A 14,256-nucleotide genomic window follows, 5' to 3' on the forward strand; every position below is an offset into this window, starting at 1 on the left:
GCATGCAACATTTCTTTTAAATGATCTTGGTTTGATTAACCTGGTTCATAAAAGAATATTTAATGCCATTCTATAGGGCGACGTTACCACATTCACAAACTTATTACCTACAATAATGTTGATTCTTTGAGTTAAATAGTGTACAGTGGTCACAGAAATTAGTACACTCCCCGATAAAATGAGACGGAGGTTTATCACCATAAACTTTGTTGCTTAACAAATCCCTACCCACTGGTAACCTTAATAAATTTGCTGGGAAAAATTTACTTAATATGGTTGTTGACATGCAATCCATTCAAACACAAGGTATTAACGTCTTTGAATTCATGAGGATGATTAATGTTGGTAGTACATTTTACAAGTCTCTAGTGCCATTTCTGTACAGAAGCTAACAGATGGATGCTTTTAAGTTTCAATATAGTTGAATAGTGTTTGGAGATAGAGCAGTCAGAATAATAACAAAGCTTGCTCAGAAAATATATTTCGTAACATATCCCAGTTGACACAACCAGTAAACATCTATTAGTCGTATCCGACTTCTCATTTGAGATTAGTTGTACTCCGAGTATTTAATCATATCCGAACATACTTATGTAATTGATGTCATACAGACTATAATCCTGACTGTCTAGTTTTTTTGCTTAATCCCAGCTGAAGTCTCATTTTATACACTGTCTATAGATCGAGTTTGTGACCCACTAGTTACCCAAACATCATGCAATGTATCCATAACCTCTCCACATGCATAGTCAACTGACCTGGCATTTGTTGTTGCAATTCACTGCATAGGCTTCAAACCCGTTACTCAATCTTATCACACATAAATAGACACCCAATATATAGTAATAGTGGACTCATATTAACAGGGTACTGGCATAAGTATAAAATGTTGAACTTTTGCCAGTTTGCTCTACCAGTGTATCAGATGAGTTGTCCGTTTGCCTATCATGAAGCTAGTATAGCTACTCAGTACTTTGCTTTGTATTACTGTGGCAGTGAAGCATCCTATTTAAACGCATATAACATATAAATACGCAGTCTAGCCTTTATCAATTGGAGTGGTTAGGACATGCATTACACATTCACAGTAATTTGACCCCGATGCACTAGAGTGGCCTATAATATGATGGAACCGAAAGATGGAATAGCATCCTTCCATAAACTTATATGATCATTCAAAGCAAATCTCAATTCAGAGTCTAATATCATTACATTTATTTCTGACCTCTATTGTTCATTTTAGTAACTTCATCTTCCCGTTAATTTCATCACTGCGTGTTAAAGTGTGAAAGCTGGAGTCTATGTATGTCTCCTGGAAGTCTGTTCGATAACCACTATCAGTGTTTGGTAGGAGGACGTCGAGTGACATGTCAAAATCAGTTGCAGGGGCTCAAATAAATCCATTTTTTAATTCCCTCTTAAACCTTCAGTTCTAGTATCTTCATACACTTCTCTCTATTCCTTCTTTTCGATTCAGGTTCTAAATGTTCCATCCTTCACTGTATCACTGATACTACCATTATTCCTAATTATTTGTTCATTCTATTAGTTTCATCTTATGTCCCGCTACGGCTACTTGGTCTAACGCAAATTTGTATCAGTCTCTAGGTTAATCATGACTCACTAATTTCCCGAAAAGCTTTAATAACTTATTTGTTGAGTTGAAAGATTTTCTTTCTCTGTGGTTCACATTCATATGGTGCACTTTAGACTGAAGTAAAAACACTTCACTACTGGAAAGAATATTTGATATTAATTCGACCGTACTGTTCGAGTCCCTATCGTTTCATCTCTGGATAGTTGACACAACCGCTGAACACAAGCTTCGAAAATTTATCTCGCTTAATTTTCAGGTTTTTTTTTTATAAAGTCAGTTACCTGATTTAACATCATAGACTTATCACTTGAGGTTATTCAGTAAAGAAGAACAGCGTGGTTGATTTTAAATATCGGTATGATAGGAACGTTGAACATCGGTTCCACAATATTCCTTTACAATTTTGATTATTTACACAATATTCAGCCGTTTATTAGTCTGTAGGATTTTCATTATATTTGTATCGTTACTTATCGCTTTTAGATGATACAATTCCGCGTACACGAAATGCGTCTCACGGTAATGACAGTAACATTTCAATATTAATCAAGCCTGAGGCTAATGACTCATCGACATCTCATGTACACCTTGATAATGAAACTGTTATCAGTAGCAGTAAAACCGTTAGTTCTATGCTGATTCATGATGGTGATCATACTGATAACTTGTTGAGTCAGAAAACAAGTATTTGCAAAGCCATTTCATCAGTCAGGAATGATATTCAGACTTCACCAAATCCTGCTCCAGGCCCTTCACAGACAGTATGTATATCAAATGTAATTGGTGCTAGTGCTGATTTTATGAATTCTAAGTATAGATCACCAACCACGTCTTACACTCCCTCAGATCAAAATAGATGTTTTCGTGATATTTCTGTAAATCGTACCTCTGGTTCACAAATTGGGGATCTCCATTCACTATCTGTTTCGTCTAGGCGTATGACCATTATTCAAGAAACACCTCTCGGTACTCACCATTATCCTTCGATTCCTCTCAGTTTATCAACTAATGGTCTTAGCGAGTCATATAACGAGGATCCCGTTTTACGAGAGTATGTTCATAAAAAATGTACACTACTAAGATACCCTATTCAGTTGGCCTTGGCAATGTCGAAGTTATGTTCACCATCAAAATTATCTGACAAACAAGCAAATTTCTCAGAGTTTAATAAGACTTCACCTCGTCAGCTTTCCGATCACGGTTACATGGAGATAGATGCTAGCCATTTTACTCTAAATCCATCTGCAATACTTGCTAAAAATAACACCGTGATGATAAGTAATATGAACCGGCCCCGGACGAAGGCTCAATTACGTCATCTGAGTGTTAACAAACCAAGTCACCCATCAGAAAAGACAACACAAGATTTCGCTTCACAATCTGAGAACAAAATCACACAATCAAAGGAATCTCAAAGCCATACACCGATTACGAATGAATCAGATGTAATTGAAATTCTTTCTGTAAGTTGGTGTTTGTATTTTATCCATTACTTGACATAACAGTAAACGTTTACAACATAACAAATATCAGTCCTGAAATCAAAGATCTTTGAAACTTTTGCTATCATATTGCGTTTTAGTGTCTTGGAGCGTCAGACGGTTTCAAGTTATTTTCCTTTTTTAATACTATGTAGAAGCTTTTATTCTGAAGCAGCACCGAAGGTGGGGATTAATTACTTCCTAGCCTCATTATTTATTTATTTTATTTGAACAAATAAATATTGGTACAAGGAAGCACCAGATACATATGCGCCGCACAAATCTCATTTGATTTGTGTGAGGGCTGTGATACTGCCCAGATGCCCAAATGTAGCAGCTGTTTTTAAAACAGTTTCGATGTTGACCTATTTTAAAGCCCAAATGCACTGATTAGAAATTCTAGTTAAGCGCCGTAAATTTGTTCTGTCAGTCTGTTCTTAAAGTTATTTTTCTGTGCGCTTATTTCATGAACCTATGAAATTAGAATCTATTTCCTGAAGATCTCAATTTTATGCTGTGCCAGAGTCGAACCACCACTTATCAACTGGATCCTGATTATCGCCCGTTCCTGTGATACTTCGCTGAGAAATTCAATTAAGGTTAATAATATTCAATCTAAATTTGTGTCATGAAGAGAAATGATGTATGCTATTTTATTAGTTTTTTATATTGTAACCACTATGTTGTATAGTTGTTGAACCTTACGGTTTATCTTGTCCTTTTTATTTTTAGGATGAAGAGGAAAAATGTGGTCCATGTAGGTAATGAATATTTTTATGCATATTTTGTCATTAGTATGATGAAACCAACTATGTAGGTAGTTACGGTATAGTCCATGCTTTTGGAAGGTGTATTAGTGGAACTGTAAATGAAAATTTCACTCATATTCCAAGGATTGAACAACTCGACATTCACTGCAGTTCCATTCTGCATACCCGACAATCAGTGTAGCTCCGACTTATTATTCTAGGTACCATTATTAAATGCTAAGTTTCTGATTTAAATCGCACTCGATTTACTTCCAGTAGTCTCTTAACCTCTACATGGCATAAATATGCATTATTTTAATTTTCACCACACTTCAGTTATCAGTACAGAACGGGAAGACATCAAAAATACAACAAATAAGATATAAAGGTACTAACAATAGTGGGAAACTTCAAAAAGAAAAGCGGAAGACCTAAGTAAACATAACAAATAAAATGGATAAAAATTACAGTATTCAATTTTTAAAGAAAGATAATAAGCAGATTCATCTATACCACTATAATCAATTTTGGGATGATAACATTTAAAGTCTTTGGCAGTTGATTACAATTATCTCATATATAGAGCTTATTGTGAAAGAAGCTGACATATGTCTACAATCAACAGTTCTCTATATAGTTATTGTTATTTCTTGTATTTCAATATACATAAAAATACTTTCGTCATATGTACATACATATTTTTAAAAAATGGGATAATTTTGTTAATTTATTTACGAATACTTATATATATTTTAATGGACTGATGTTATTTTAATCCTCCTATAAGTGACCACAGCTATTAACCACTAGCCAATTATGTAAAAGCAGTTGTTAATTCATGAAATATAGTGATATGATATTGTAAACAAATGTTATTAATTTAAGTCAATAATTTTTCTATCGGTTCATTATGAACTTCATCAAGAGTAATGGGAGCGACCTCTCGTTCTGTATGACGTTATTTAAGGTCAATATTTCTCGTTATTCAGTGTTCCGTAATCAGTGACTAATAGATGTATTCAGTGTTTTGTATGTCATCTCGCTTATAAATAGTCAAAATAGATGCCACCTTTACTTCATTTATTCATTACTGCAATTTTTATTTGGTGCCTAGTCAGTGTATTCTGTGATTGGTTAGCTTGTGAAGACAGACACAATCTGATACTCTATATAAGTGAATAACTTATGCTGTAGGGACCACTTCTGCTTACTTTGTACTTAATATACTCTTGGTGTTATGTGGTTCTGGTTAATTAAGTGATCAGAGGGATGTGATTGATAGCACACGTTTTAGTTGAACCCCTAGTCCTATAAAAATAATAAAACAAAAAAAGTATTTAAATTTTGATTAATAAATCAAAAAAATCTTTGTAAGACTCGTGAAGTATGATATAAGGTTGATCTCATTAATTAAGGGACTTTTAATAATAAATTGAAACATCCATATAGTACCAAAGAATAAAACTGAGGCACTCGAAGAAATTTGTGGGTCTCAATTAAATCCATAAAATACAAGGTAATGATACGTTTCAAAATAAATAATGAATGATTATAATGTTCAAATGAACTGTAGATAAATTGGGTAAGAGTAAACACTCAGTACCTGCTTCACTTTGGAATAATGATATAAACACACTCAAAATAAAGTCAGTGGTTGTCGTAAGAATGTGTTTAAAATGATTACCAACCACAAGCGTATTACACCACATGTAACATCGAACTTTTCTATTTCTCCCTAATGGCTAAAACTTGATCATCAATCTCAATGATTTCACTCTGTCTTACAGCCACTCCACATTACAAAAATCCGTGTGCTCTTAAAAGCAATCAACTTCGTCACCGATCTCGTCAGTTTTGTAAGAATCTCCGGAAAACAACCAGACCGTCTACATTATACAGGTCCCAAGTTACCCCCAACTATGTAAGTGGTCTGTTTCTTTGCATTTGATATCAACATCTTTATGGTTTATCGATTGCTAACTATACTTCTACAAAATAATTTCATATGATAATCGAATAAAAAACAGGCCTAAGTAGTTAATTTGATATATTTTGAAATACAACTTCATGAACAAGTTTAGAACCTCGTTTATGATTATTGGACAATTGATTTACAGTCCTATTGTGCAATGTCATATGATCGGTAAAGTAAACATGAAGTTTATACGATATATATCTATGGGAAAAATTATCACACTTCAAATTAGCATCATAGTAGCCTAACATTTTTGCCATATCAAAGCATTCATACAGAGTGGATAAAAGCGGAATTATTGCTACTGTATGTTAAACAGGGGTGAAACGATCGTTCAGTACTTCCAGCTCTTCAGTCGTTCATGATTTCAATGAAACTCAACAATCTCCATAACCCTATACTGAGAATTTAATTGCCTGTTTCTCACCTTATTATACTACTTTTTTAATCAGTGTCTAATAATAAATATTTTTTTGTTATATCCCGATTTGTAGAAAATTATATTTCCGATGTCTCATGACTTTGTCTAAGTCACTTCCTCAGCGTAAATAAATAACCGAAGAAGTGGCTCACATTGTCACAAAACATCAGAAATAAAATTTTCTACCCATTCGGATATAACACTAAAATATATTTATTCTTAACTCTCTAACTAATGCTCGATTTATTCGAAACTACCAAGCCCAACCTTGGGATTGATACTTACAGACAGTGTGTTAGTCTTTCAGATACTTTTTCCTCAAAACATCCTCAAAGTCAGTACCGCTGACAGTAGATGTAACATTCCTTAAATTTTTCTGGTTAGCGTTTTTTTAGCGAGTTAGTTTTCTACGGGATGGGGTTGCTAACCCCATGTACAACCCTCCTCTTTTATCCGGGCTTGGAACGGGCAGTAGCCACTGGAGCGGCTACAAGCGGAGTTAACAGTTCTTAAAAGTAAAGACTAAATCCATATATTTCTCATTCGCCTTGTTACTAACACACTTTGGGGATAGAATGGTTAAATGTTTTTCAAACTCTTGTTCATCAAAATGTGTATATGATTTTCCTTTTCTTCTTTTTTAAACAATATTTCTTTTTTCCTCCCCTACTTGTATTATTTTACTAGAAATGGAAATTGCGGTCAACGGAAGATTCTGCTGGACTTCGATTAGTTTCTTCACTTGATTTCGATAGAGACCCAGAAGCGAAATTATCACAGACTCCACATTGGGTTTATACTTATGCATCAAGATATGAAAAGTGAGCTTTTCTTTTTCTCTAGTTTATGATAATTCACAGGGCTTTCTTTGCTCGTTTGATTTTTCGTGATGTATCGCAATTGTTATTATTATTTCAAATGAAAATCCCTCTGTATAGAATAATCACATTACTGTATCATATATCAGTGATAATTTCTTAGACAAATATGTCAGTGTTTTATGCTGTTATTTAAATCGTCCTGTCACCAATCTTAGTTTCAGCAATTTTATATTTTTTCACGTATATTTACCATTGTTTAGGAACAAGATCTTGTTTACTAAGATGGTAAATATTAATTAATGTAATAACTGTCAGATGACAACACAGAAAAAGTTACTTCAATACTAAATCTCAGTCGTAATACTGTTTCGGTAGGTGTATAAACAGAAATGTTGTACCAGATACTATCTAGCGTTTAGTTATGTATCACAATATAAGAAGGGTTCATCAGTTACTCGGATAAGTTGGTGGTTGTATTTGGGATATGAAATTAACTTCAATACTGTGTTAGTAATTGGTATTTCCTGGTTAGTCACACCAATTGAAAAAACTACCAGCTTAAAAGCATAGTCAACCCCTCCACCCAAAAGGAAAATTATTCGCGACCAGTGATACATAATCCTCTTGTGAATAATATCTGTTTCGTTAGCTGTGTATTTTCCAAAATTTTCTACCATTGCTTAAAATCCATGAGTTAAGGTAGTCTACAATTTTTATAGTCGTAATTTCCACATGTTCATATCTGGTTTACATTAATAAAATGACTTCAATCAAATAGATAAATTTTATTGACGAAAAAAAATGAATCGAAAATCTAGTTTTTATGAACCATTTAAAAGTGAAGTTGCTAACATTGCACTGTCTTGCTTTAAGCGACCGGAGTGAGCGTTGTCATATAACCTTATAGAAATTAATCTAAAAGTCTCCTTTACTGAAAAATAGATATTCCGATAGTTTCTAATAGAAACTTTTTACTTTTAAATTTTCTATTTTAGAAGTGAAATGAAATCTCATTTGTTACTTGGAGATGTTTTGCGAATTTTATATTTATTACTAGTAAATCGTAAAAATCAATTAGTTTTAAGAAATGTTTTAAAACATTGTCGACATTATTGTCGTAGAATACCTTCAGGTGATATTCATATTTATACATCAACTGGTTTATCACCTTTAAGATCGATTTCTTTACCACACTATTCATGCACTGTTTCAAAATCTACTCGACTATTTATTGTGCACTGGTATTCTGATAATATTTTGAAAGAAATATTAGCTGTTACGTATAGCTGTTTACCGTCACATGAAACTTGGTACAGTTGTTGTCCAAAAATGTTGCTCCATACATTATCATATTTAATTTTTAAACCAGATGCAAAGAAGCGTATTTTAAACTTTGCAAAAACCTTCTCTATTAAACATGGACAAATTTCAAGTGCGCTTTCGTTGTTACCAATAATACAAACAAACCAGAACGATTCTACAAACAGTTCATCAGTTCATGACCTACATGATGGCCATCATGACTTGGAGTTGTATACAAAGTTATCTGATTGTCTTCCCAAATCACTTACAACTATATTGGAAACGAATATCGGTTTGCCCATTTATCATATTGCGGGATTTGGATTGCTTATTAATTCTTTTTATAACACTTGCATTCATGTTTTCACTGGTACCAAGCCAAGTGTGCATTGTAATTTCAATCTCCCGTCGGATGAACGGTTATGTGTTAATTTGTTCATTATCATGCAACATTTACATCAAGCTGTATCTATTTGTTTGTGCAGATTACGTGATTCTTATGCATCGCTTATGTCAGCTGGCGCCTGTTTAAGAGCAAGATATGAACTTTCAAAAACTCACTGTAGCGACACTCAGCAACTACCTTATTTACGTATTGCTCGAGGTCGCGCACGTCTTTTCGAATCAGAAGCTGTTGCTCGAGATAACATTGGTCGCATATTTATTGAAGAGGTTAACCCTCATATTCTCAATCTGATAAACCTATTGGAACGTACATACCATAGTTTACGCCAGTTAACAAGAAATGCATTCTTATTTGGTCCACTTTACAGTCGGAATATTATGTCTTGCAATGATGAAAACTTGACTTTACTAAACTCCAAACAATGGGTTATCAAGTCGCTCAAATATATAGAAAAATTAGTTCATTTGTCAACTGTTATACCAAAGTTTAACTTCTCTCTCTTCGTTGAAACATCTTTTCGTCTATTTGAATATCTAACTATTGATGTAACTAGGCATCTTCATTTAGTTATGGAAAAAGTGTTATCTTTCAAGAATCGACTATCACAGACTTATACATCCATTACTAACTCTTGGATTCCAGCTTACAAAGGTTTATCCACTGAAGTTAACTCACGTGCTGATATTGACTTAAAGTATTTCTTTTCGTCACTGCAAGGCCAGTATGATGTAATTGAGGTTTGGACTCGACGCCAGCATGAAGCAGAATTAAGATCTATTGGTAACGAAATGATAAACCTTCTCAAGACGCTTGGTAAATGCTGGAATTGTCAGTGGCTATGTAGAAATTTAAAGTTACCATGTCCTGTTTTAAGTATTCCATATGGTTCTAAAAATAATTCATCTCATTTACTTCTGAAGGAACCTGGCATAACTTCGCTATCATCTTGGCCACCAGTTCATACCAGTTTTATTCTTACTCAACATGTAGTCCGAACAAAACCACAGGAACATACAAATCAAAATGTTAGTTCTCTCAGCAGTGATACACAAGAGTTTGTCTATTCAAAACTGACATTTTCTCAGGATACTTCGACTAAAATGCCCAGTTCTAACGAAAACATAGATTTCCCTTCCATGGTTAATAATAATAGCCATAAGGCTGATGCATGTCATTTTTCACTGAACAATAACTTTGTTTGTGAAACGTTGTCTAGCGATCAGGTCAATGTTACTTCAGATTTAAGTGTTGAATCTCCTGTACCTCAAACTGTCAGTTATCATTCTCCTAACTATGCACCTGATACATATATGCTCAACCCTTCTGACCAATTTCGTCCATTTGATAGGACTACGAATACATCTACGTTTGCATCATCAGATCTTTGCAGTCATCGAACTACTGAAAAATTATCAACTACTAAAAGTTTACCTACTCAGTCGACTATAAAAAACAATTCAAATTTGTTGAACTCAGACATCAGAGAAACTAAACACAGTGATCCATCCTCTTTTGTTACTGCAAATAGTCCTTTAGTTACTTGTGTCAGTAACAGTAGGTCGGAGTTTGATTTAACAGACATCAATGAAAAATCGTCTAAAGAAGCAGTCCTGGTGGAATCATGTGTTCAAAATTTGTATAAACCTTGTCAAGATCATCCTACATCCATTTTAAGTGACCATGAATCAAAAAAGTGTGCCGATTCAGTTGATACACAATATTTTAATGCCCATAGTGAGACAGATGTTAATCAAGATTATCAGATTACAGATGATATTTCATCACCTCTTGAGTGCTTACTCACAGTCTCTCAAGATAATGATCCATTATTTCAAAACAATGCACAAATATCATTTACACCAACTTTCAAGAACTTGACAGCATGCGATACCAATCAAATGGAGAACGGCTATTCAGGTCCGTCTTCAGTTGTAGTAAATCATTCGATCACATTTCCAGAGATTGGTAATACAGTTATTCCAAACTCATCAAACTCACTACAAAAGACTTGTAATAAACATGCTGAAATACCCCCATATACATCTCCATCCATTTTTGATAAAGATAACACCACTGGGAATAGCGCTTCTCCTACTATTTCTCCCAATAATTCTGATACTCAGAACTCTAAGTCCAAATTATCTCAGCCTCCACGAGATGCTCACGATTTGAATGGTTTGCTAGATGAAAGTGTTTCTGTCTCAGCTTCGAAGTTTGATCTACCCACTTCCTCAAACTCATGCGAACCAGTTTCCATGAATTCTAAAACTATTTGCGATCATCATGCAATTAATTCCATTTCCGGAGTTGCCTTTGCTGAATCTCAAAGATATTCATGTCCTCCTCTAGAGGAAAATAAGTCTAGTAATAATTTCAGTTTCATTAATAATAAAATCAGTAAGCTAATGGGATCTACTGATATGTGCAAAAAGCAGTCGAAAGAAAAATCTATTAAAAAGGTTTGTATTTACCTATCAGATAGGGCTATTACTAACTCTCCTACTAAAGATATTGTGTCTCATTGTAATAACGAAGAAAATCATGAAGTATCGGACGAACCAGATACTTGTATAATGTCCCTTGATAGACGACGAGCTGCGAAACTTAAACGAAAGTTTAAAAAAATTAACCACTCAACACTTGAAATACAAGCATCCACTACTTCCTCTGATATTTCAGATACTTCTCAGACCATTCTTGTAAATGGTAGCGAAACAGCTTCGAAAGATATACAATCAATGAATAATATATATAACATGCCGATCACTAATAGTAGTCTTTCGTTTGAAGGAACTCTGCTTACTTCATGTAATTCAACTAACATCGACAAAACTCACTCAGTAAATAAAATTGAACCTATTACTCCTTGGCTAAAAGAAAAGTATTTGCATCCACAAGCTCCTGGTCCAATTACAGCTGCTATATTAGGCCAATCTGTTCCTGTATTATCTTCTGATATTTCAATTGATCTTACTGTTGATGATTAAACTAAGTTTAGTGTTAACATTGAATAGCATCTAAACTAAATACCGATCAGAACTTCCAATACTTACTGAACTTCGTGTATAATCTTGTACATAATATTTATTGCTCTCCAATTCTATACCAAGATTCATTTTGTGCATATCATTGGATTTTATTCTACATCAACTATTTTTATAGTTTCATTTTATGATATATTTATTTCATTTCAAAGGCTTTTTAATTATGTAACGAATCTCTTGTGGCATGATTTTTCGTCCATTTGTCAACTTGACCAATAAAATAGTTCATCTTCTCGAATGTGTTACCTCATTCTTAGGTTTTCAGGCTTTGAAACTGACCGTAAATCGGCTCGTCACCACATTGGATTGCCTAAGGAATTCAACAAAAAGGAGTCAGAATGAAAGTACCAGTGGACAAACTAAACTGGATGAATATTATCTAAAATATATAAATAAATTCAATAATATAAACTACGTAATAATACTAAACCCGAGAATAAGAGGAATGAGAACATCGGCTAAACTGCAACTAATTTATTGCTCTATCATTCAGACTTGGAACACTTATCTTTAATAATAAGCAAAGATGGATAGTGACTAGCAGTGGAATCCAGGACGCGCGTTTCATCTTATTTGGAACTCGTCAGCTGAATGTACCTGCATCTAAAAGTTGATGTCCGCTCTTGGACTCGAACCCAGTACCTTTCGCTCTAAACGCCATCGCGTTATCCATTTAGCTACCGAGTCCTAATAGCCACTTGCTTGTGCAAGTGACGAGTCCCGAATAGGAGGAAACGCGCACCCTGGATTTCACTGCTAGCCACTATCCATCTTTGCTTGCAGTGCTTGTGAATTAAGGCTATATCGAGGCAGTACGAACAGTATGCACATATGCCTATAAGGGACTGATCAATTGCAGTCCTAAACATCACTTGGAAGGTTCAAACAAAAAATACTAAGTAAATTTAGTTTTCTGTTAAGCTTGAATGAGGAGGCGTAGACCTTCCTACACAACCTAGATCGAAAGTTAGTGACTCTGTGGGTTTAAACCACATCTTTTCCCGGCGACCGTTAGAAATTTATAATTTCTGTACTAATGGCCACCACATATTGCGTAAGGCACACGTAATGTGGCTTTTCGTTGCATTTGTTACTGTTATTGCTTCTGCGCTCCTCATTTTGTTGATTTTTTTATCCAGCCATCCTAGCGCTGTGGCAACTTGGGCCCATAAATATTTGTGCTAGGTCCTAGCAGTAATTAACCACCAGAAAATATTAGTCAAGATGGAATCTAAAATACAGACCTCCATGTTACTGAATTTGTGCTCAAATGTATACGTGGCAAGATTTCAGTCCTCGAGTACTGTTCCGTAGTGTCTTTAACATACGATACTTATTATTTCCCATTATGATTGAGAACTGTGTCATCGGTATATCTATTTCAGTGTACTAAAAGAGGAAGCGAACAAATATTCACTATTATAAACAGATTCTACGGTTTCTTAAAGCTCCTGAGTTAAATAACAATCATAGCCGATTCTCGGGGCCAATACTACAGTTATTGATGATACTTTATGGAATTGGAATTAAATGACTTGCGAGTTTTGAGCATATTTTCAAAGTTATTTTGATTGCAAATTTTTCTGTGGGTATCGTATTATCCTTATTAATTTGCGAAATCTCGTCCTCTAAGTATTCTGGCTGGTATTGAAACGACTGCGGCTTTTTTCTTTACCACTGGATATTGAGGGTATAACCGTAAACATAAAAAAGATAATAACCGTTTTAAGTACTACTATACGATAAAAATATACGCATAGTCCACAAATGGGTTTCAAAAGTTACCATCCATTATTTTTATCGGGATATAACACCACCTCAAAATAGTCCTAACCCGCTATGCCACTTTTACAGTTATTAACATTATGGGGCGGCAGGTTTGAAGATGTGGAGAAATCTCCACTGTGTAAGCGAGGGAGAATTATAAGTTTGAATGTTGTTCTAAAGATTCCTGACCCCACCTCGTAAGCTTATGCTCATACTCGAGTTCTATTCATATTTATCCCCAAAACCTCTCCTTATAATTGCTAAGTTTTCGGAATCAATATCGTCTGCGACTAAAAATCTGTGTAACACTTGCGGATATGTTTGTGATGTTGGCATAGTTGTGCCGTATAGCCTCATGATTGCTTGTTTGTGAGATATATAGCAAAAAGATACGAAATTGTTTGGTAAATAAGTATTTCACACATAACTTATTGTTTCAAATTATATCCCAGTTGTTGGACAAATCCTTTTATTATTCTGACGAATCACACCCCCAGTTCGACGGTGGTATGGTTTTAGAAATATTCACTACATGCTTTGGGTATTGACTCGATGAGCAGAGGTTCAATAAATCATCTTTTCTTCAACTATTGATATATCATAACGAAATGTTCCTTAAAACCATAATGTCGGTTTTCCACTAAACTACTCCTCTCAATAAGATTGAGTGTCGTTAAATCTGACACGAGATGG

The 14,256-nt window shown here is 34.4% G+C and overlaps 1 protein-coding gene and 1 non-coding gene across 2 annotated transcripts; one reads left to right on the forward strand and one right to left on the reverse strand.

Moving 5' to 3' along the window:
• Positions 1-272: 272 nt before the first annotated feature.
• On the forward strand, positions 273-11,739 carry Smp_132180 (serine/threonine-rich hypothetical protein; the record flags this gene model as incomplete). Its single annotated transcript, XM_018789446.1, has 6 exons — positions 273-306; positions 2,081-3,060; positions 3,811-3,835; positions 5,615-5,748; positions 6,911-7,044; positions 8,040-11,739. 6 exons carry the CDS (start codon positions 273-275, stop codon positions 11,737-11,739), a joined length of 5,007 nt encoding a protein of 1,668 aa, XP_018654889.1.
• A 672-nt stretch (positions 11,740-12,411) lies between these two features.
• Smp_tRNA_02362_Pseudo_TTA.1.1 lies at positions 12,412-12,483 on the reverse strand. The gene has a single exon. It is a non-coding gene (tRNA).
• Between the last annotated feature and the right edge of the window lie 1,773 nt (positions 12,484-14,256).

Source organism: Schistosoma mansoni, chromosome W (assembly GCF_000237925.1).
Source record: "Schistosoma mansoni strain Puerto Rico chromosome W, complete genome".
NCBI lineage: Eukaryota > Metazoa > Platyhelminthes > Trematoda > Strigeidida > Schistosomatidae > Schistosoma > Schistosoma mansoni.